This window comes from Vanessa atalanta, chromosome 10 (assembly GCF_905147765.1).
Source record: "Vanessa atalanta chromosome 10, ilVanAtal1.2, whole genome shotgun sequence".
NCBI lineage: Eukaryota > Metazoa > Arthropoda > Insecta > Lepidoptera > Nymphalidae > Vanessa > Vanessa atalanta.
Window position 1 is genome coordinate 145,104 of NC_061880.1, and position 24,952 is coordinate 170,055.

Genomic DNA, 24,952 nt, shown 5'->3' on the forward strand with positions numbered 1-24,952 from the left:
TTTACACATCCTGGTATTTCTCATTATCCTGTATAACGTCTCTTTAACCTGTGTGTGTAACATTTTTTTAAAGGCTTTTTATCTATTTTATAATGCACGAATCCCCCTTATACAATTCTGTACAAAAATAAACACTCTTCACTTAACAGATTTTATAAACGAAACATCAATCTTTACTACATCTGTTTTTGTTTTCATGTAATCATACAAGATAATTTGGTATACCTACGCATACATAAGCTGACTACAGCACACACAAATCAATGCTGCACACCTCGTTATATAACAAGGAAGCGTGCAATACAAAGAAGTAGGTATGTATGATTTTTAAATTAAATTATAAGAATTTAATTAATTGATCTGTCTTACCTTAATTTTTATATACATTTATAGTAGACGGCAGAAACGGAACACGCTTAGAACTGCAAGTGTTAAGTCGTTAAATAAATGAAAGGCAGAATTAGACGTGAGTTCTATTTGACTGCGACGGCTAAATTAATTTACTTGATTTATTTAGGTAAGAGGATATATGTCGTCGACCTTGCTCGATTAATCGTTTTTGATAAACATGGCGCGTGGAATCCATACACCCCCTGTGCACTGTATTTGCGGAGCAAAGTGTCACAGGTCTGCTCAGCATCACCTCTAGTCACGCACTAATTTATTAGGCAGACGGGGGGTCTTTTAAAATATGATTAACGCAATGCCACGTTAAAATCAATAAACATATTTTAAAAGACATTCTGTAAAAGTTTGACAGATGAAAGAGGAGTTTGACGAAATCTTTGTATTGTTACTTAATATTCCAATGTTAATAAAACGATCTCGTGATAGACAGCTTAGGAAAAAAAGCTAATGATAACAGATGCAGAGGGAAACCTAGCATATTTATTTCTATTACATCTGTTTATATTTTTATGGAAAAGAAGATCCGCTACATATGATGCAAAAATAGAAGTAACGTGGCAGGAAACGAGGTAGACTTTATCATTTCGAATAAAAGGCATATATTTAAAAATGTCTCTATGTTAAATAGGTTCAATATCGGGAGGGATCATCGTCTTGTCCGAGGTGTTCTAAACTCCGACTTAAATGTTGAAAGATCCCGGATGATAAGATCTACTATTCGATCTACAATGCTCTCTGTCTTCAAGTCACTGGATTGGATGTATAGTATAGTCAATGTAGACAGTAAATCACATAGTCATCTCAGATTTGTTTAGGATTTAGCGATCTTTACAAAGTCACTGGAACAACTTACCAAATTTCTCCGTAGCCTAAGCGAGTTTTAATCTTTGAAGAATTAAATAAGAAATTATGTTATCTGGATGAGTTATATATACCGTTGGAGTTAGCTATGTGCTTGCACTATTATAAGATTGAAGGGGCAGTACGTATGTCAAAGTACCGATGGCTGTTAGAGAAGATGAGTCCTAGGGTTGGATACCGTGGATCGGCGTCTCCGAAACTTGGGAGGTTCCCAAGACGCCGATCCACGTTATATCAATTTTACATCTATCGCACAGTAGTAACTAGAGGACGATTCGGATGTTTGAGTATATCAGCGTGACGGCAAATACCGTTCAACATCGGTACCCAACTGTTCAAATGATGTTTCTTGGTGAATATAACGCTCATCACCAAGATTGGCTATGCCCATACCAGAAAACCATGCCGAGAGAAATGCGAACAAATTCACCCTATCCTTAGATCTCTCACACCTGCTACATGAAGCAACCCGGGAGGCAGACGCGGATGGTCACACACCGAATTGTCTGGACTGACTTCCGATTCTAACCGGATTTTTGTGTTAGTTGCAGTTCCCCTGGGTAATTCTTATCATTGTGTGATTGGTCCCATTGAAACCAGCCGGGTGTAGCGATACAAGTCAGCAGACTAGGATGAGATGCGACACTTTTTTGCATTCTGCTCTTGGCAGCGGATAGAGAGAAGCATTCTCTTGTAATGATCCGTCGAGCTGCGAATAAACGTATCACTAGATGGCAAGATTCCCAGGTGGTACAATGCTGAGGGCGCTGTAGCTGAGGCTCGTAAAAACTCAGTGCATGTAGCTTGTAGCACCGTCAAAGCTCCGGACATTACATGTAAGAAGAGTCTTTAACTCTCCTGTCAAGTTTTACATGAAGGTTCTCTAGAAGGTTCGTTTCAACCGATCTAGACTGTTTGGGCTAAATTAACTTCCTATCCCCGTAGTAGTTAAGCATTTTAGTCCGTTTCCTATTCGGTTGAGACGAACTTTTGTGTCTATCGATGCCTCCGCTGCTGAAGTCCGACGGATCCCTGGCCTCAACGGCAATTGAAAAGGCTAACTTATTAGATCAATTCTCTCCGCTAAACTCTTTCTACTGCATATAAATAATCTACTAAAACCCGGTAACTTTGGGTACGCAGACGACAGCACTGTGACGAGAGATACGTATCCATCGCCGGGCTAGTGCAACGGTAACTCTTGAGCAAAGAAAGGCCTTGGCAGAACACATTAATTTGATATCGAACCAGGTATCGAATCGGGGCGACGAATGTCAATTCTAATTTAATCCTACCAAGACTCAAGGGTAATTGTTCACCGCAAAAAGGAGTCCATTCACCCTGATTCCGACTTTACGAAATGTATCTGGCTTATTTACCCATCAGGCAATTTTTTTCAAAGCTAAAATGACAGGCAAAACACTTGGCATCCTTAACAAGGTCAAACAGTACTTGACATCGGAACAGGTTTTGAACTTATATCAAGCCCAAGTTAGATCGTGCTTGGAGTACTGCAGGCTATTATGGGACGGCTCTGCTAAGTACCAGCTTGATGCATTGGATTTAGTGAATTGTCGTGCTAGAAGCCTCATTGGCAACCCGACAGTCAATATAAAGTTCCAGAGCTTGGAACACCGTCGTAAGATTGCCTATCTGTCGGTATTCTAAATGACCTATTTCGGATAGTGTGCTCAGGAACTATTTATAATTTGGTTTCTCCTTCACCTTTTTTTCACAGAACTGCAAGCCATCGAAAATATCTGCACCCGTACATAGTTGACATACTAAAACCACATAAAATATAGATACCTTCACGACATTCCCTACCACATAAAATATGGAAACCTTCAAGTCTAGAGTGAATAGGCATCTTATAGGCAAGCGCGCTCCACCTTAGACTGTATCATTACTTTTGATCTGCTAGCTTTTATATAAAAAAAATATGGCATCGTAGGACGAAGGTGGACCGAAGACCTAAAGAAGGTGACGAGAGCTGACTGGATGCGCACGGCGGTGAACCGGTAGGTTTAGGTGATGGTAAGGCATTTGTCCAGCAGTGGATTATAATTGGCTAATAATGATTCATTTATAACACAGTACTTAGTTTTTAACTGTAGTGCTAACAGTTTTTTTGAACCATATTAAAATTTAACTTTTTGATAAGAAAAGTTTTTTGCTTAGTTTTTAACTGTAGTGCTAACAGTTTTTTTGAACCATATTAAAATTTAACTTTTTGATAAGAAAAGTTTTTTGCTTACAAGTGTTATATTGAGCAACAAATGGACACGCTCTCTTATTGATATAAGCAACAAAGCAAGAAGGAGCTTGCACAAAGCGGCGGCTCTGGGTGGTTCCCCACTCAGCATATATTCTATCGCCAACTTGTAGTAACTATAATCAGAAATATTGAATAATAACAATATAATAATATTGTTCTATTGTGTTCTGGTTTGAAGTTTGAATAAACCCGTGTGTTTTACACGCACATGAGACATGACAGGTTATTTCCAAAAGAAAGGCCCAGGACTTCAATATTGATTACTCTGCCAAGAAGATGCTTACGAACCGAGGATTCAAGTATCTGGAGGTCAGAAATAATTCAATAAAAGCCTCTGTCTCTTAAAGTAAAGATGAACTCTATTGCCTTGCTATTTTCTTGCCTGCTCATAAACGTTCAGATATTCCACCCCAAGATTTGATTCTCATCTAAGAATCTTTCGTTACAAAATAAAAAGGAAGTGGTTCAACCTGATTGAACCACCTTTTCAAAAAAGTCGAATGCTTAGTATCAATGTACAAACCAGTATACGAACATACACTTAGGATAAGACACTACGCAATCGTAAATTTAGTTAAAATGGTTATTTAAAAGGTGCCTTCATGGCACCTATAGATGCAGTTTATGAGTCGTCAGTTTCCGGTGTATCGAAAGATTTAGAACGTGGTTTTTAAAAAAGACAATAAATATTAGGGTAAGATTGCTGTATTTGTTGTGACAGGAAATTACGTTAAAAAACTAGCTCTTTACTTTATTTTGTGCTCTTCTTAAAAATAAAACAATCGTTAAGTCTAATATCAATTCAATTTGTGAATGTTTAAATTTGTTAGCTTAAATTACATTTAACATACTTATAGTGAATATATCATTATTAATAAATAGATTATTATATTGTAATGAGTTATTTGTATGAAAACTATTTTTAAGGATTCCAACCAGATGCGAGTAGTGCGTAGAACATTATGTTTTATTTTTATTTTATTTTCATTAGGACAACCAACAGTAGATACAATATCACATCCAAAATAAAAAATAAAATTACATTTCAAAATTATCAAGGCAAAAGTTCTACTACTTACAGGTAGTCGCACCATGCATTATCATATTGCACAATGTAATTATTGAAAATATAAATTAAACATAAGCATAATAATTAAAAATAATACATATAATACATTTTTTAAACTATTATATAATAATTATAATTAACAATTAATAAAATCAATAAGATAAACCATATGATTAGAATTGAGCACAAATAAAATTCTTTATTTTTCGATCGAATAGAGGGCGACCATCGTGATATATCACGATGACTAAATCTTATGTTGAGGTAGTTACTTATTTGGAACAGTATTCCCGTTATTTCTGTAAGAAAATAAGGAAAAATAATCTTAGCAAGTGTAATAGTTTCACCTAGAAATTATGTTATTCCAGTCTCAAATCCAAATACAAGTGATTATCATTATTTAAATCCGAATTAGAATTTTTAAAATAGTTTTTTTTTTTCGTTTTATAATTACATGCTCGTGTAACATAAACCGCGGAAAAACATACATCAAAAGCGTTTATGCTAATTAATGTACCGTAATCTTTCATTTTCCGGGTGATAAGCTCACTGCAACCAAAATATATGTAATCAATGTTATTTTAAAACCAAACTTACACCCTGCTTATACAAAACAATATCGTATTCCCAATAGCTTAAAGTCCGATGTTGAAAGACAATCTAATAAATTGTTAGACGACGACAATATCAGTAAAGAGTCACGTAGTGAATGTTCGAGACCGATGTTATTTGTTCCTGAGTAGTCAGAAGCGGGAAAAGGAAAGAGTTGGAGACTAGTAGTGGGTCAACATTAACAGCCTGTAAATTTCCAATTGCTGGGCTAAGACCTCCTCTCCCTTTGAGGAGAAGGTTTGGAGCGTATTCCACCACGCAGCTCCAATGCGGTTTGGTGGAATACACATGTGGCAGAATTTCGTTGAAATTAGACACATGCAGGCATCCTCACCTTTTCCTTCATCGCCAAGATAAATTAAAAACACAAATAAAGCACATGAAAGTTCAGTGGTGCTTGCCTAAGTTTGAACCCGAAATCATCGGTTAAGATGCACGCGTTCTAACCACTGGGCCATCTCGGCTTAGTAGTGGGCCGTTGTAATTTATCGGAAGCAATACGAGACAATAAATCCACTAACCTAACATAAATGAAATTATAGTTTTATTGTGTGGGCGTTTATTTTTCACGTTTAAACTTCCTAACGAAATCTGTAGTAATGTTATGAATTTTTTAAATGCATTCAGCATATAAAAATAAAAAATAGACAATAAGCCCGGATAGATGATTATCTATAAAAAATAAACAACTTCGAGTCGGATTCATATATGGAGGGTTCCGTAGCAGCAAGTAACAGGGTTTATGTTTATGAAATTGTATTTTTTATTTTTATGTTTGAGATGTTGAATGAAAGGTAAATTGCGGTTAACGATTTATGACGTATTAAAAAAAACTACTTACTAAATCTCTTTCAAACCAATTTTCGGTGGAAGTTTGCATGGTTATGTACATCATATATTTTTTTAGTTTGATCATTCTCTTATTTTAGAAGTTACAGAGGGGGGAGGGTACACACATTTTACCACTTTGGAAGTGTCTCTCAGGCAAAATATTCAGTTTATTCATTATTATTCATTCTCTGCCTTAAGATTTTTTATGATATCACACACTGCCCGGGGACCAATGTCCAATAGAGAACATATAGGTTCGCTCTCAGTATGTTCCCTGCGAGCACTTTACCAATGTTTGCAAATTAATATAGCAATTAGAGAGCCCCGAAAAATTTAGGTATTTGAGCTTTTTAAAGCTTTAGCTTTATAATAGGTTTAATTATAGTCCAAAGTAAATCTTTATTACTTACAGAAAGTGCGAGCTGCTCTTTGTCGTAATTCCTTTTAATTTTAGCCCAGTACTATTTTTTCTCAAATATCTTACATGTAAAGATTTCGATCAGTTACGATTTTATTATATGTGAAGAATATAGATAGATATAGATAGAAGATAGATTTAATACGTAAGGAGAACATACATATATATGTACATTTCGAACCATTTTAAAAATATTCATTATATGTATATTTTAGCGCAGGTTATGAAGAATATTTTATTAATTAACCTTTCAGGACATTTTAATATGTCTGTGTCTATTTCCGGAAAAGGCTAAAGCAAATTACTCTTTCTTAAACGGACGATGTATAATTAGCGGAGTCTCATTCAGGTCGCTGATTGGTCGGCGACGCCTAGTAAAAGGGCTAATCGAACTAGTAAGCTGCGACACATATATTTAATTCTCGCTAGAATTACTTAACATACTGGTTATTCTAAATTAATAAATTATGATAAAAACGTAAGGAATTGAAAAAAAAGTCACCTGATGGAGTGGTCACCACTCAAAATGAAAATATCGTTTATTCGAGTGAGTAGGCTGATATACATGTAAGTTCTGTGAGGCATGTTACAGTATTGAATTAAATGTAAAAAACTACCATCCGTTCGGAGAGTAGATTTTACCGAAAATAACTGGCGAGTAACTCAGGAGTTACCACCATTTTTCTATCATTCTAATGTGGATCGTTATAAAAAGCAACAGAGCTGCTTACAAAACTAAAATTATGACATACGTGACATGGTTTCATAAGAGTTAAACTAATTCCTTTTTCCTCGAAACTCAATGCAAAAGGAAAAAACCTAAAAATAATTTGTGTGAACCATCTTACATCGTATAGAGCACTTTCTCTTCGTCTTCGAAAGAATTAAAAACAATTGAATGTTTTAATATTAATAGTAGATGAGCTTTCTTTCCTAAGCTATCTATCACAAGATCGTTTTATTCGCATTGGAATATTAAGTAACACAACACTAAGGGAACCTTCGGCTTATTTTTGCAGAATATCTTTTTAATTGTTTTTTTTCCAAGCGCGAAGTAACCGCTCTATCGCTTAATCTCTCCCTCTGTCGCGGTGAGAGGTTGTACCGAAAGGGCCTGTGACGCTTTGCAAGTACAGGGCACAGGGTGTGAGGCGTGTTTATCGGTAACGCCCAATCGGGCAAGGTCAACTCTTAGCTATATAAATCAAGTAAATTAATTCAGCCGGCGCAGTCAAGCAGAACTCACATCTGAGTAAGGCTTGTATTTGTTTAACGACTTAGCACTTGAAGTTTCTAAGCGTGTTCCGCTGCTGCCGTCTACTGTATAAAAATAAATTAAGGTAAGAGAAGCAATTAATCCTATTTTTATATTTTATAAATATAAATCTCACAAATAAATAAGTAGGCTCAACTGGCGGCCACGACAGTAATTAATGATAAATTCGATATTCAGCTTGCCTACTAAGTTTATTTCTTCCATAAAACAAGTACGAAGGATTACTTTTTATTTAAGTAGGTGTTACCTTACTGTTTCGTTTAAATGTAAGTATAGAATAAAAACTTTATTAACATAAGAATTATTAAATGGAAGTCTTTAAATATATACGTATTAAAAATAGTGACTGTTAAATCTTGACGCGTGGAATGGTGGCAAGAATGCTACCAGCTCAAAACTGTTACTTTTTTACAAATATATTTCCCATTTTTTCGAGACTCGCTCTTTAGTTATAATCGTGAAATTTTGAATGCAGATGAAGAGCCTGGCTGTGCTGGTGGTGGTGGTGGCGGTGGTCGGTGCCGAAAGCTTAACCAACGTCGTCCGCGATGAATGGAACGCCTTCAAGGTAAACAAAACCCAATTCACATGTCCAGATATTACTTAAATAAACAAAAATGTTAGTAGTTTCTCTTATTAAAATATGATTGTAATTATTTTTTCTTAGTTTAAAGATTGTATTGAGACCAAAGCAGTTTTCACAATATATGATAGTTACAATGAAACCATCGTTTGCATTAGCTGGAACACAAGAAATCCTACAAAACCGAGACCGAGGAAAAGTTCCGTATGAAGATCTTCGTTGAGAACAAGCTTGACGCGGAAAAACACAACCGGCGCTTCGAGCGCGGCCAGGAGACGTACCGCCTCGGCACCAACAAGTACTCGGACCTGCTGCACCACGAGTTCGTGCACATGATCGGATTTAACCACACCGCCAAGTGAGTGGACGCTTGTTCCCAATACACATAACAATTTCTACAAAATCTTTTATATTTTTACGAACTTACATGTTTGTACAAGCTACTTGTAATGTAGGCAAGATTATAATGTCTTGATATTTGTTTGAAAGAAGCTTTGGGTCTCAGATTATACGTCGTATTAATAACGGCTATGTTTAACAATTTAATTTTCTTAGCGGCGATTTCTGTAAAACTCAGTCTACTCGTCAAACCATTAATAAGGGGGACCCTTGTAGCTTGGAATGTATAGCGACACATACATTTTTATAATTGTAACATTTCGAGTCATAAATTTGATAATCGGTTTCTTTTTCTATTTAACAGTCTATAATTGACTCTATGCGATGCAATGAATCGAAGCAAAGTTCTGTATTCGAAAGAGCATTGTTTACGACTCAGATATTGCTTGGCGTCTATTTAATTTAAATATAAAAGAACACACAGACGCAGTCCACACAGCAAACAATACAGCCCTAGGAGATCTTAAACTGTAAACATCAATCCTCTCAATTCGATTACTCCGGTACGAGAGCAAAAATTTGAGTGCGTTTCTAATGCTTCCTAAGCAGCATTTCATGTTGCATACAAAGGAAGGCCTTAGATAAGTTACAAAGTATCTCTTAAGTATTCTTTGACCCCAGGCTCAATTTATTGTTTTGATAAGACAGAAAAGTGGTGATTATACATATCAATTATCATATATTAATATATATATGTGTACATAAAAATATTGAAAACAAAGAAAAGTGGGAACTTCACTGGGAAATTCACTTATTAATATTCAATAAATTAAAAAAACGTCATGTTCAATTATTCAATAATTCAAAAGAGCCACCTACCGATGTAAAAGTCGCAGCATCGATCGTGAACCCTTGGGCCCTTGACATTCCCACTCCTAACGCAAGCGTTAAGCTTAAATGGAGGGGTAAAGAGGTATATTAGTGATTCCTAATAATGGGGAATGGCTACTATTCTATTTTTTTAAATAAATATATGGTTATTGATGAAATAAACATTAATTATTAATATTATTTATATTTTTACTTTTTCAATGCTCTCGATTTATCGAGGTTTTATTTTCCGTTTTTGCGGGATTTTGTCCAAACAAAAACGGTCAGGACTACCTAATCATTAGATAAGAATTTCCGAACAATTGTACTTGTATTGAGTATGACTGCTTTCTGTAATAAAATAAAAGTGAGTTTGTGAATAGTATTATTATAAATGATTTGTAGCTGTGTGTACAATAGACTCCACCTGGTGAGAAGAGATAATGAGGAGTGAATTGTCTGTCGGCAGCCTCAAGGAGGGACTAACTTTGCGCGGCGCTACGTTCCTGTCACCTACCAACTTGGCGGCACCGAAGACGATGGACTGGCGCACGGAGGGCCTAGTCACCGAAATCAAGGACCAAGGAAGTTGCGGTTCCGGCTGGGCATTCAGCGCCGTGAGTGTCTACCCTCCGCACCCACACCACCCTCCTCCACGCACAACATCCACGAAACACGGCCCTTGTTCCAATGATAGAATGTTACCCATGAATATTTAGTTAGGTGCAATATATGTACGTTGTAATGGCATCAGCTACTTACAGTATAAGGCGGCAAACTCAAAACAGGTAACTAAGAAAAGTTACACTATAATGTAGTGATTTTCTTACATATATATACTATAAACATTTAAAAATAAATGTTAGGTCACCCTACTCAGCTCTGTGAGGGGATCGGCAAGAGGAAAAGGAGAGTATTCGAGGTTTTAATTTTTTTTCTTAAATATCATCCACCAATCCTGAGTTATATAGGGGTCCATATTCAGGACTGTTTCTTCGCACAAGAAGATGAATAATAAACACAAATGAACACGAAATCCCACCTACCGTACTCACGGGGACACGTCGTCAGCTCTGTTAGCTTTTATTAAATGTTCATAACTAAACTGTAACCTAACCGCTACCGTAGACGGGCTCGCTGGAGGGGCAGCAATTCCGCAGTAGCGGCACCCTCGTGTCGCTTTCGGAGCAGAATCTGATCGACTGCTCGAAAAATTACGAGAATAACGGCTGCAAAGGCGGTTCCGTGCCTCACGCCTTCACTTACATCCGTGACAATGGAGGCATCGACACGGATGAGAGCTACCCCTACGAAGAGGACGACGAAGACAAGTGCAGGTAAGCTCGAGCGTTAGCCGTACCGATGGTCAACTTATGTCTACTAGCCCGCCCAGCCACTAAACGTTGGCCGTTACAGGTACAACCCCAGGAATGTGGGCGCGAAAGTATCGGGTTTCGTGGACCTGCCGAAGGGTAACGAGAAAAAGCTAATGGATGCCGTGTCCTCCGTGGGGCCTGTCTCTGTTACCATCGACGCTAGCCAGCCGTCCTTCCAGAAATACACCACTGGAATCTACTACGACAGCAGATGCTCCTCCACCAGGCTCAATCATGCGGTGAGTCGGAGAGCTTAATCCTTATAGTTTTAAGTACTAAGTAGTTTTAGTTTTTTAGTTTTAGTTGTACAAATAGTATAACTCTCAAATCAAATACTAAACAGTTTATGCCAATTTACGGTGATTACATGTTATTAGTCACAGTACATGTTATTAGAGAGGAAAGTCGTAATTTTAACTAAACATTATCGATCTAACCTAGTTCCGTCGTCCATCCGTAGGTGCTGGTGGTAGGCTATGGCTATGAAGAGGTTGGCGGCGACTACTGGCTCATCAAGAACTCGTGGGGACGCTCGTGGGGGATGCTCGGCTACATGAAGTTGGCACGCAACCGCGACAACCACTGTGGCATCGCTTCGGCTGCTTCCTACCCGCTCGTCTGAGCGCCCACTGATTATACTATTTTAATATCCACGACGTGAAGCGACAGACATATCAGATTCCAGAAATTCCAAAATGTTCAACAAAGTTTTTATTAGGTCATGCATTATGAGATATAGATTTAAATATATATATATTAAATATTTTGTAAAAACTATCTGTTTCATTGTCCTCCACATTACGGCGTAAGGAGTTAGTAGCGAGTGCACAAGTGTCAAGCAATTATCGCTCCTATTATGACCGAGCACAGCGCGGTAACTCCCGAACGTAGTTTCGGTTTCGGTTTCGAGAAACGAAGTTAGGTTAGGTGCGTGCACGACAACTTCCGAATTCAGTTTCGGTTTCGGTTTCGGTTTCAGCGGAGTTTCGGCCAAAAATCAAGTTTCCATGGCAGTTTCGGTTTCGGCCAAAATTGGCCGAAACTTTTACCTAGAACTTTCGGTCGGACACTAATCATAACATACCTTGGAAATCAAAACGACCACCTGCAGGCCGCTTCGAACAGATATATGTAAAATAGTATTGTAAAAACAACTGTTGAAATTATGGATATAAAAAGAGAATAGCCAGTGACTCTCTTTCGACGAAATACGAAAAGGATGAGGTGTTATACTTTTAGTGAAAATGTTTGCACAATTACTCCAAGGTTTCAACTGCAAACAGAACAACGAAACAATTTAAAAGCGAGACTAATATTTGCATTGTTGGCTCGCTTCATCTTTTCCGTAGTGATTCCGGCTTTAAACACTGTTTCCCTGAGAGACGGGGCCGGTATGTCAACGCATGTAGCGTTCCACATATGTGTTCAAAGCACTGCGGTGTTCTCAGTTGGAGACCTATTGTTACGTTGTTGGAAACATGCATTGTCTAAAAGTTTACTGAGATTTCGAGAGGGTAACGCATACAAGCAGTGGCAGGTGATAAAGCTAGACACGGTTTTTTGCACTTGTTCAATTTTAATGTAAAATTATGTAGTGTAACGGAAACCAAAGGCGAATTTATGTTTGCTAATTCCTCAGGGATAAAGTATCAAACATATAAATAATCGAACACCGAACAACAATACTGTATAATTAATTATTGTAATCATTCCGTAAGAGTAAGAAAAAATATAAGTTATTTACAGAGGCTAACCTCATTAGCGACGAGTAGTTTGCAGATATAAATGTTTGTTTGAATATAATTTAACTTGCGTAACTTCACATAGTATACGACTACAGTCGTCAAGTCAATGCATCTCTTTATCTTGAGCTCGAAATAAATCACTCGCCTACTACTCACTCGTACTAATCACAGGAGAGAGGGCCTTTCCCAGATCTGGAGCGAGTAAACAGATCCAAAAGCATTTCATAACGTCACGCAGCCTTTAAAAAACCGACATCAACGCTTTGGGATAACTCAAATTTAAGTCACAAATTGTCTAGCGTATACAGCAAGACCTCGGTTTGTTAGATATGTCCATCTAATACACGAACATAGTGATTGTTTATGGGATTATCTTAGTGGTTTGGATCTAAAAAGCGAAGCGTTTCAAGGTCACTGGAGTTTCGTTTACCGACTTACATTGTTTATGATTGAGTTAAGAAAAATGACGATTAATTCGTATTATGAAACTAAAAATTGTAAGAGTAAAGAAGAATGGCTACCAAAGTAAGGACCCCTAGCCGCTCCCCACGTGTTGGCAACATTTTTACAAAGAGATTTTTATGATCCGAGAGTATTATTCAGTATCGTTGTAACCTCAGTTTTTATTGTTTTGATCGAGCATGAAGTCACACGTGTAAGGTGGATCGGAGCCCGTAAGGTCGATCATCGAGCACTCGTGGTGTGCACGAACTCGTGGTGCAGCTTGTCCGCATACTTGTTGACTCCGAGGCGGTACATCACCTGGCCGCGCTCGAAGCGCCGGTTGTGCTCCTCCATCATAAGCTTGTTCTGAACGTAGATCTTCATACGGAACTTTTCCTCGATCTCGTTTTCGTACGATTTCTGGTGTTTGTGCTAATGCAAACGATGGGTTTATTGTCACTTTCATATTGCAAAAACGAAAAGAGATTTTGTAATTTCTTATTGGTCTAATGTTAAAGTTGGGATTCCATAAATGTAGTCAATCATGTTTTGTTTTCTATTATTTTAAAAACCAAAGAGGTATCATCAGCAAACAATACTATATCATGTTTGTTCCCAGCAAGAAAGGGCAAGTGATTATTGTATTGTATAAACAGAAAAGGTCCAAGAATTGATCCTTGAGGGACCTCCATACTTACTGTGACCCAAGGAGACCTTTTTCCTTTAACGTCAACCCTCTGTATTCTATTATTAAGATAAGTAGTCTGAAGGTCGAGCACATGCTCTAACTCCATAATGATAAAGTTTCCTGTCCAGAGTTTCATGTTGAAAAAAATGAAAGGCAAACAACAACAAAACAGAAAATCCCTAAGGCATCCTGTGACTCCCCCTAGGTTTCAAAGATATTCCTTATAAGCTCGATACCTGCGTTGCTAGCGAGCGACGACCCCTCGTAAATCCAAATGGTTTACTATGAAGCAGAATATGTGATACTGCTGAATTATGCCAATAATTGATTTAGATTTTTTTTTAAATATTTTGCTACGGGACCTACCCTTATATAGTATTGAGATTGGCCTATAGTTGTTAGGGTCTGAAGAACTACCAGATTTAAATATTGGAATAACTTTACTATGTTGCATCAGGTCAGGAAATATACTACACTGGACTTTGTATTTCAAATCTTGGAGTTACTATTGAGTTTTTGGTGGTTCTTCTTGGTAGAACCTACATTATTAACCGGTGGTAGCTTTACATTTAGTACAGATGTAAAAAAATATGATTATAAAGTTTTCGTAACGTTGACGTTTGGTATCATGCAGCATTTATATCACGCGCATTTCATGGGAACAATCAGAACACAAGATGCTCACGAAATCCATTGATCGTATGGCGTTTCAGTTAAATAGAGTCCGAAAAGTTGCTGTTTATTACTTAGACATTGGAGTCCGATACCGAACTCAATAAGAACAAAATTTGCTTGAAAAACTAGTATAATATATTCTTGTAATCTAGTACTTGTATCGTTGGCTAATAAGATGGCTTATAAGTAAGTGAACAAATCAAAAGAAAGAAAACAGAACACTCGCTTTGGCACATTCTTTTTTATAAAAATGTTGTAAAAAAAGATTGATTATATAGAAACTAATGCTATTTAAAATTAAATCAATGATCTGTTTTATATATACATCTAAATTAGTAGTTGTAGGTGCGAACAGCTGCATTAGTATTTAACAAGTAGTACTCGACACGTCACGACATGCACGTCACGTCGATATGTTACTGTGCTGTGATATTGTGCGAACTGGATTTTGGAACAAGATTTTGTCTAATGGATCATCCATTAGACAAAATCTTGTTCTTCAGCGAGAGATAATACTCGTAGATATTATAAATAGCGACTTTCTTAATATATTAATGTATTTCATTCGGTTCCATAAAAGTCGAATTAAAGCGAAGGTAAATGAAACAGGTCGGCTTTAAAAAATGTTTAATTATTATTTTTCTTCTTTATCTCATGAATTAATAACCAATAATTATTAACTTAACGCTAGGAATCTAAGATAGCTGGCACGCTTTACGTCGTGGATATTAAAACGAATAGTCAGTCGGAGTGTAGCTTAGACGAGCGGGTAGGAGCCGAACGAAGCGATGCCGCAGTTGTTGCCGCGGTTGCGCGCCATCTTGATGTAGCCGTTCTCCCCCCACGAGCTTCCCCACGAGTTCTTTACGAGCCAGTAGTCACCGCCCTCTTCGTCTGTACCGTAGCCCACCACCAGCACCTGCGGACAGACGGACCGAAATAAGCCACAAAAATAGGACTTACTAACTATAGTGATGCTAAATGACTTCAGTGAGGGCAAATCATTCAATCTGATTTGTAATGAGTATATAATTGTATAAATACGGTAACAGGACATGTATAATGCGTAACATGAGCGCTAAGCAGCTGCAACGAACGGTGTATTGATTTGAAACGTTTACATGAACTATTATTATTATTACTTAATAAGCCATTGCAGTGAATCAGCTCGTGATGTGTCTAAGATGAGTTCCTGATAAACTACTTTCATTAAATGAAGTGTAAACTTATTTAGATACGATGGTTAAGCCTGCTTTACCACTACCTCTATCTATACCATCTTACTCATAATATTATAACGTAGTCGTTCCAACTTTTATTTCTTTTTTAAACACAATTTTTTAACGAGTTAGTCAACTTAAAACCATAAAGATTGAGTTAAGAGCCAAACTCACCCCGTGACTCAGGTTGCTGGAGGAGCACTGCTCGTCGTGGTAGACTCCAGAAGAGTAGAGCTGGAAGGACACCCGGCTGGCGTCAATGGCGACAGAGACGGGCCCCACGTTGGCCACAGCCTGCTTCAGTATTTCCTCGTCACCCTCCGGCAGGTCCATGAATCCCACGACTTCCGCGCCCACATTAACTGGGTCGAACCTGCGACGGTCGGCGTTTAGTGGCTGGAAGGGCTAGTGGTCGACGGTACCTTTATTACGCCCGACATTCACGCGTACCTGCAGGTTTTGACGCATTCCTCGTAGGGGTAGCTCTCCTCTGTGTCGATGCCTCCGTTTTCGTGGATGTATGTGTAGGCATAGGGCATGAGGCCACCATTGCAGCCGAGGTTTCCGTACGCGAATGAGCAATCGATCAGGTTTTGCTCCGACAGCGAGACAAGGATGTTGCTCTTGCGGAATTGCTGCCCCTCGAGTGAGCCCGTCTGTGGAAAAGAATAAAAGCAAATAGAGTCGACCACGTGTCCCCGTGAGCGCGGTGGGAGACGTTTCGGGCCACTCGTTTGTGTTTATAATTCATCTTCCTGTGCGAAGCGACGTTTTTTCTAAAATACGCACATTGTATATAAAATGGTACGAACTACTGGGTCACCCCCGAAACTTGGCGTTTATTCAACAGATTTTTAGGAATTGCGAAACCTATAGGTTGCGATAGGTTTTGTTTTGTTTTCATTTCATTGTAAACTGCAACTCACTCATCTACATTTGCCGCCAAAATTATGAAACCATATTCAAATGAAATTTTAATTGTCATTAGTTCAGTTACAACTGGAGCTTGTTGTCAACAATTTACTTTAATTTTATTTAAAATAAACTCAACAATTTATAACTAAAACATGGTAGTTTAAAAATAATAATAATTTGTTTAATAAATGGTCGATGCAATGAACTGTGAGCATTGTACTTATTGTAATTTTACGCATACGAAGACGTTTCTGGTGAATGTTTCTTCTCCATTAATGACATGATGCTGCGAGTTGTACTCAATTGGTATCTCGACGGAGTTTTCAGAATGGACTTGAGATATTGCAACGTATAGTTGACCGTGTGAGGAGACCAGGCTCGGCAAATAAAGGCCGACATGGCCAATGCCAACTTGACTGGGAATTGGCGACACTTCAGAAGGAGAGGGAACGCTGTGTTGATTTGTGCTCAGTAAGTGTGGTGTGGGTGCGTTGCTCGGACACTTACGGTACTGAAAGCCCAGCAGGAGCCGCAGCTTCCTTGGTCCTTGACTTCGGTGACGGCACCAAGCGAGCGCCAGTCCACCAGCTCCGGTATCGCCACGTTGGCAGGCGGCAAGTACGTGGCCCCGCGCAAGCTTGGTGTCTTATTGACACTGCCGACAGACAACAAATACTCATCACTAAGTCAATCGTAGAACAAAATATCAGTTAGCTTCAGATAAAAGTAATATTCAAATTGATACTATACTATAGTAGCTTCTCAAGATATACTTGATAATGTGATTGATTCGTTCGTAAATTGTGCGTAAACGTAAGTGTGAACGCTTTTACAACAGAATCCCAGCACGTCCAAAATTATTCAATTGCAAAACTCTAAAATATCGTTAAAGGTACCTTTGTGCGTTGGAGAATATTATAAAATTAATGACTTATGACATGATAATACACCTTGGAAATGAAAACGACCCGCCGTAGGTCGTTTCAAACAGAAAAATTGTATTCTGAATAAAACTGTTGGAAAAAGGGTAAAATAAGAAAATAGTCACAATGAATTTCTTTCAAAAAAATACGAAAAGGACGAGGTGTTATACTTTTAGTAAAGGTTTTTGAAAAATTACTACAGGGTTTCAACTGCACAAAGATATAATTTAAAACGAGAGACCAGCAGGGGCCAGTGTTTCAACGCGAGTAGCGTTCCACATATATGCTCAAAGCACTGCGGTGTTCCAATTCGGAGACTATTATAATAGATAGCGCGCAACAGAAAAAACAACAAACAAAAAACCGTGTCAATGTCTCCCGTTGCACTTATTAAATTTTGGTGTAAAATTATAAAGTGAAACGGGGGACCAATAGCGAATTCGCAAGTTTTTGTTTAGTAGCTTCCTTAGGGACAAAATAACAAAAATATGAATAATCGAACAACACTGTATAGTGTGGTTGTTCGGTTAATTAATTATTATAAATTATTTACAGAGGACAAACTCATTAGCGACAAATAGCTTACAGTTATAAATGTTTGTTTGAATATATTGAATTTTGCAAATCATATAATTAAATTCCACAATTTCCGAGGTCAAACTAAATCACTCGCCGAGAAAAATGTCCTAATTACGAGAGACAGTGCCTTTCCCAGAACTAAAGCGAGCAAACAGACCTAAATGCAATTAATGACGTCACGCAGCCTTTGAAGCTCGTTGACTTACTCGTTTGTTACAAAATATATTACCAAGTACTTCCACATGTATTGAATTTGGATTCAAATAAACACCGGACAACAAGCCTTGGGAGCAACTCAAATTTAAATCACGTTGTTTAGAGTAAATAGAAATAGACTGGGTTTGTTAGACATATACAATTAATAAACAAATTATTAATTGTCTATGGTATTAGTGGTTTGGATCTAAACAGCGGAGCGTTTTAAGGTTACTGGAATTTCGTTTATCCATTTACATTATTTATGATTGAGGTGAAAAATATGACAATTATTTCGTGTTATGTTACTAAGGACCAATTGATTTAATGTAATATTAAGATATTTTGCAACGACAAAGACAGAGTCGCTCGCGTCCGTAGGAATCACCAACTGTCGTTGATCACCCTACACGTATCCCCTGGTTGGTGCAACCGACAACAACCACGCCGGGTCACAGGCGGCGGTCGATTAACCTGTTAAGGCCACCGCAAACCAAGGGATGTTAAATAGTTGCAATACTGACTTGGGAAATTAGTATGTGTTTTTTCTCCCAAATAATAATAATAATAATAAATATTGGACAACATCACATACATTACTCTGATCCCAATGTAAGTAGCTAAAGCACTTGTGTTATGGAAATCAGAAGTAACGACGGTACCACAAAAACACCCAGACCCAAGACAACATAGAAAACTAATGAACTTTTTCTACATCGACTCGGCCGGGAATCGAACCCGGGACCTCGGAGTGGTGTACCCATGAAAACCGGTGTACACACTACTCGACCACGGAGGTCGTCAATAATAAAGATAGATAGACGTAAAGATTGTACGCGGTGCTCTCCGGTACCCAGACCGGGGAGTGTGAAATTAGCTACCGAAGTCTTGATGGATGGACTTGTTTTCTCACTTCTTCTCAAGTCTAGGAAATCGCTTCATAGCAGGAGGCTCCAAACATATTAATTGGGGTTCGAGACTAAATACAACTAAGGGAAAACAACTAAAGTTGAGCGTCGATATAAATCACTTAAATACAATTGTATCATCAGAACCTACTTACTGGCCGGCCGATCGCGCTCGAATCCCGGACATACTTGACTTCTTCCTAACAAAAGGACTCTCCAAACAGTATAAGAAGATCGAGTCGTGTGCTGATGGGTCATCTGATCACACCCCAGTTTTACTAAATATCAGCTCAACTATAATTGAAGACGAGATAACTACACTATTATATAACCAGCATACTGATTGGCCCTCTTTCAGGAAACACATTGAAGAAAACCGTGATCTAAACATCAGACTGAATGAAGCATGACAATGACGTTACACGTGTAAGATGGATCGGATCTCGTAAGGTTTATTATCGCAGTACAGCCGTGCACTCACTTGGCGGTGCGGTTGAACCCGTTCATGGTCATGAACTCGTGCTGCAGCATGTCCGCGTACTTGTTGACGCCGAGTCGGTACGTCACCTGGCCGCTCTCGAAGAGCTGGTTGTGCTTCTTAATCTTAAGCTTGTTCTCAGCGTAGATCTTCATACGGAACAGTTCTTCGATCTCGTTTTCGTACGATTTCTGGTGTATGAGCTAATGCAAACGATGGGTTTATTGCCACTTTCATATTGCAAAAATTAAATCGTTATATATAAATATGTGTAACGGAGCGCAATTGAAGATCTTATAAAATCATCAATAAATGACTACCGTCTTGATGATTTGGTTAAATCTTTGTATGTGATGCAGAGTGATGGTGACGTTAGACAACTGAGTTATGTGTGGCCTACCGACGGTGGTGACGACACTTGGACAGTATCGCCGCGCATTGCGCTACAATGGAATCATTGGCGCTATATTACATTGAGTAGCGTATTTAGGATATTGCATAAATTGAAACCTTCATGGTATGATTTTGACGTATGACGTACTTTCCTTCTCGTGTGGCCGGGCTTAAAAGTTAGCCAGTGTAATGAACTATTATCCTTCTCATATCAGACATATAATATCACGCATCCCTTGGCTGTGTTCTTCAAGTGTGAAGACCAAGGGAGCGCTCCCAAGAAGAAAGTGTTTTCAAAAGTAAAAGCCCGGATTTCGAGCTACCAACTTCCTTTTGTCCTCATCTTAATACAGTCCACTTATCTCTCGCACGTATATATTGTATTAATACCAATTTATGGCGACCACAGCGAACATTGAAAGTAAATACTAAACTTATAACTTATATCTGGGCACGTGATTTTGTTTACCTTGAAGGCTTTCCATTCATCGAGGATGAAGTCGACGAAGCTGTCGGCACCGACCACCGCCACCACCACCAACAGCACAGCCAGGCTCCTCATTGTGTTATCTATATTAAAGTTGCAAAAATTGCCATTATTACAAAAATGCGAGTCTCGAAAAAATGCGAAATATATTTGTACAAAAGTAACCGTTTTTATTCTGTACATATATTTAAACGAAACAGGATGTTAACACCTACTTGAACACAAAGAAACACTCGGTACTTGTTTTATGGAAAAATGGAATTTAGTTTGTAATCTGAAAACTTAGTTACAGCAGTCCGCCCCGAGCCCGACTTCGTTGGGGTTAAATAAAGATTTTATCTCGCCAAGCTTTATTTAATCAATCTCAAAATATGTAAAAATCCATTCAAATATGTACAAAAATCAATATTAATCATTTGGAGCGACATTCAAATAGAAATACTAAATAACAATAAATATTAATAAAAATTAAAATATTAATATTTTTGTGCACTTGTTTTGTGCGACTACGAATACCTGGAACTTTTTGATAATATAGTTCAAACATTATCAACTGGTTTTATTACAGTATTGAGTATTATGATTTTATTTGCTAAACAGGCTGAATACTATAAGCATTACGAATTAGTATGGCCTGGCTAGATTCATTTTTGCGAACATATATTACGCACTCAGGTGAACCTATAATTAAACGCTTTCACTGGCGTTGCCGCATGAATTGAGTTATTTAATGTGGTCAAATGCTCTGCAATATGTACCGGTGATTGCGTACCACCTAAACCTAGATGATGAGTTTAATTTTTTATCACTATTATTCTCATATAAGTTTGAACGGCTGCTAATAAGATATCACGGTGTCGCGGCGCACGTAGTCGGGCAATAGCAGTACGTGGTCCGTTACTGTTATTTTGATTTCTGCAACTTGAGTAAGTTGTATAATGTCATCTTTTGGAAGAGTAATGTTAACCGTTTTTGCCTGTCCCAAAGTATTTACAAGATTTTCACCTTCGTTTTCGGGGATTCCATTGATTTTCAAGTTGTTTTCGCGCACATATTGCTCAGCAAGATTTAACTTTGTGGAGGATCTTTGTATTCAAAGGTAAGTTGTTCATTTCGAGAGTTAAATGTTTTGTATAGTAGCTGCACTAGTATCCAAATTTTCCTTTAAGCTATCGAAATTTTAGACAAGATTTTTGTTCAGAGTGTACGAAAACTTCACAGTATATGTAGTGGGGTGAGACAAGTCAGCACTATCTTATAACTCAAATCCCAATAGTTTTTTTTAAACTGAATTTAGAAAACGGACAATAATGAATAACAATAACTTTAGCGCAGTCAGCGCGAATGACTTATATATAATAACTTCTAAATAATTTCAATTTTTTTTCGAAGAAGAAGGGGAAATGCTTTTTGCGATGTACGTTAACAAATATACATATATATTTAAGTTTTTCCAGTGACAATAACTGAGAAAAAAGGAATCAAGATAACTCAAATAAAGCTATATCACGTATCCACGGCCTAATTCTCATAGCGTTTATACTTATTTGAATTTTTATGAGACAGTCTGTTGCTTTGTCTTACCTTAATGTATTTATGTACAGTAGACGGCAGCAGCGGAACACGCTTAGAAACTTCAAGTGCTAAGTCGTTAAACAAATACAAGCCAGACTCAGATGTGAGTTCTGCTTGACTGCGCCGGCTGAATTAATTTACTTGATTTATATAGCTAAGAGTTGACCTTGCCCGATTGGGCGTTACCGATAAACACGCCTCACACCCTGTGCCCTGTACTTGCAAAGCGTCACAGGCCCTTTCGGTACAACCTCTCACCGCGACAGAGGGAGAAATTAAGCGATAGAGCGGTTACTTCGCGCTTGGAAAAAAACAATTAAAAAGATATTCTGCAAAAATAAGCCGAAGGTTCCCTTAGTGTTGTGTTACTTAATATTCCAATGCGAATAAAACGATCTTGTGATAGATAGCTTAGGAAAGACAGCTCATCTAGTCATCGTTCATCTATTAAAACATTCAGATTGTTTTTAGGGTTCGGAATCGGAAACGGAATCCTTATAGATTCGTCATGTCTGTCTGTCTTTCTGTCTGTATGTCACAGCCACTTTTTTCCGTAACTATAAGAGCTACACTGCTGAAACTTGGTAAGTAGATCTATTATGTGAACCGCATTAAGATTTTCACACAAAAATAGAAAAAAAAGCAATAAATTTAGGGGGTTAGTATACTTAGAACTGAATCTCGAAAAATTTTTTTTCATCAAACCCATACGTGTCCACATCTATGGATAGGCCACGATATCAAAAAAAATATATGATGTACAAATGTCACAAACATGTGATGTTGTGTTGTTGATGTGTGTGATCAACATGATGCACAATGTCCTGCAAACTTCCACAGAAAATTGGTTTCAACGAGATCTAGTTAGTAGTTTTTTTTTTAATACGTCATAAATCGTAAACCGAAATTTACCGTCATTCAATCGACTCAAATATAAAAAAAAAAAAATTAAAATTCATAAAAATAGACTTTGTTCCTTGATGCTACGGAACCCTTCATAGGCGAGTCCGCCTCGCACTTGGCCGCTTTCTTATATTTCTTTTAAAGTTTATTTGTTTCTATTATAGGTTTTTGTTTAAATCTTCATTTGTCGTTAATTTTAAATTAAACGTTCATTTTTTAAATCTTTTTAAATCAGGTAGAATCATCTTTGTACTACCAACTCTAAGCAAGGTCTTTGGAAAAATATTACCAGCTCAAATGTTACATTACATTTCAATCCTAACAACAATAAACAATTTGGATTTGCAAGGCTACGCTTCACAACCGATGATAGTGTTGAGCTCGGTAAAATATATTTAGAACCGGGAGGAGTTACAGGATGCCTTAAGGATATTTTGTGATTTATCTAAGGCCTAAGATTGTTTGTAATACGAAACTTTCAGTCAGGAAGTTACGTCTTTGGGGCATTAAAGACATTGCACTCGATGTTCTGATTTCGTATCTCAGTAATCGGATTCAGAGGTTTCATTAAAAATAAAAAGAGATCTCCTGGGTCTCCAGTTATGCTGGATCCCCGGAGAATAAATTCTTGGTCCATTTCTCTTCCTCATTTATGTAAATGGTTTATTTTAGATAATTTAAACGTGATATTTTTGTTTGCTGAGGAATTTTTCTTTTTTTTTTATAAAATGAAGTTTTTCAAGATTTGTCGACATGACTAGTCCAGTGTTAATAATGACTGTTAAATAGTAAGAAGATAAAGTTAATTAAATTCTCTACCTCTAACGTAATAGAAGATAAATATAATGATATTAAGATAGTAGATAGCCTTCAAATATTCAATAAACCAAAAAAGCGTCAATAAAGCAAAAGGTACTGACCTCAAATGAGTGAAACGAAACCTCTTCCACTATTTCATTTCATTCGTTCTCCAAAAATAAACTGAGACCTAACCGCCACCGCTCGCTGGAGGGGCAGCAATCCGCAATAGCGGCGTCCTCGTGTCGCTGTCAGAGCAGAATTTGATCGACTGCTCGGGCGCGTACGTGAACAAGGGCTGCAGAGGCGGTTCCGCGCCCCACGCCTTCATGTACACCCGCGACAACGAAGGTATCGACACGGAGGAGAGCTACCCTTACGAGAGTTATCGGTGATTACGTATGTAGATATGAAAGTCGTAGTAACCTCACACCGTCGTCCGCCCGCAGGTGCTGGTGGTGGACTATGGCGGTGACGAGGTGGGCGGCGACTACTGGCTCGTGAAGAACTCTTAGGGACGCTCGTAGGGCTCGCTCGGATACATGTAGTTGGCGCGCAACTGTTACAACTTCATGTTCATTGATTATACGCTAATATCCACGGCGTGAAGCGACATACAACTCAGATTCCTAAAAATATTCATTAAAAGTTTTTATTTAGTCTCATGATTTATGAGATATAGAATTAAAACAAAGACATTAAATATTTTATAAAAACTACTTGTTTCATTGTCCTCTGTACTATGGCGTACAAAAGATTGATAAAGTATTACTCTTGTAGAGAGCAATAACAACAAAATTATTTCCTTTCTCACTAAAGAAACAGTTTTAAGAATTTGTTACTTACGGTGCTATTTTATTCCAATCCGTAGAAAATAAAGATAGAGTAGTCGCGTATTTCAGCAAAAGAACCACACCTGCGTATTCACGGTACCATAGTTACGAGTTAGAGACGAGAGTTGGTTGTTGGATTAACAAATTGACTTATTAACAACAACCAATGCGATAAAACATTTCAGCAATATTTATACGGTACAAAATTTATAGTCGTAACTGATTACAATTATCCCATAAAAAGATTGACTTGACACCGCGAGTTCACACAT

The 24,952-nt window shown here is 37.8% G+C and overlaps 2 protein-coding genes across 10 annotated transcripts; one reads left to right on the forward strand and one right to left on the reverse strand.

The window, feature by feature from the left end:
- Positions 1-8,228: 8,228 nt before the first annotated feature.
- LOC125066983 (procathepsin L-like) lies at positions 8,229-11,543 on the forward strand. 4 transcript variants are annotated; one of them, XM_047675335.1, is made up of 7 exons: positions 8,229-8,321; positions 8,495-8,694; positions 9,248-9,262; positions 10,015-10,162; positions 10,674-10,882; positions 10,962-11,160; positions 11,382-11,543. In XM_047675335.1, the coding sequence occupies exons 1-7, from the start codon at positions 8,229-8,231 to the stop codon at positions 11,541-11,543; spliced, it is 1,026 nt and encodes a 341-aa protein (XP_047531291.1). The 4 variants fall into 4 exon arrangements, with proteins under 4 accessions (XP_047531291.1, XP_047531287.1, XP_047531288.1 ...); XM_047675331.1 differs by lacking the exon at positions 9,248-9,262 and having other exon boundaries at positions 9,994-10,162; XM_047675332.1 differs by lacking the exon at positions 9,248-9,262 and having other exon boundaries at positions 9,997-10,162.
- A 3,687-nt stretch (positions 11,544-15,230) lies between these two features.
- On the reverse strand, positions 15,231-20,646 carry LOC125066981 (cathepsin L-like). 6 transcript variants are annotated; one of them, XM_047675327.1, is made up of 7 exons: positions 20,554-20,646; positions 19,700-19,894; positions 18,711-18,724; positions 17,116-17,263; positions 16,144-16,349; positions 15,868-16,066; positions 15,231-15,392 (listed from the first exon to the last, which is right to left on the reverse strand). In XM_047675327.1, exons 1-7 carry the CDS (start codon positions 20,644-20,646, stop codon positions 15,231-15,233), a joined length of 1,017 nt encoding a protein of 338 aa, XP_047531283.1. The 6 variants fall into 6 exon arrangements, with proteins under 6 accessions (XP_047531283.1, XP_047531285.1, XP_047531281.1 ...); XM_047675329.1 differs by lacking the exon at positions 18,711-18,724 and adding an exon at positions 19,638-19,655 and having other exon boundaries at positions 17,116-17,253; XM_047675325.1 differs by lacking the exon at positions 18,711-18,724 and adding an exon at positions 18,233-18,248 and having other exon boundaries at positions 17,116-17,283; positions 19,695-19,894.
- Between the last annotated feature and the right edge of the window lie 4,306 nt (positions 20,647-24,952).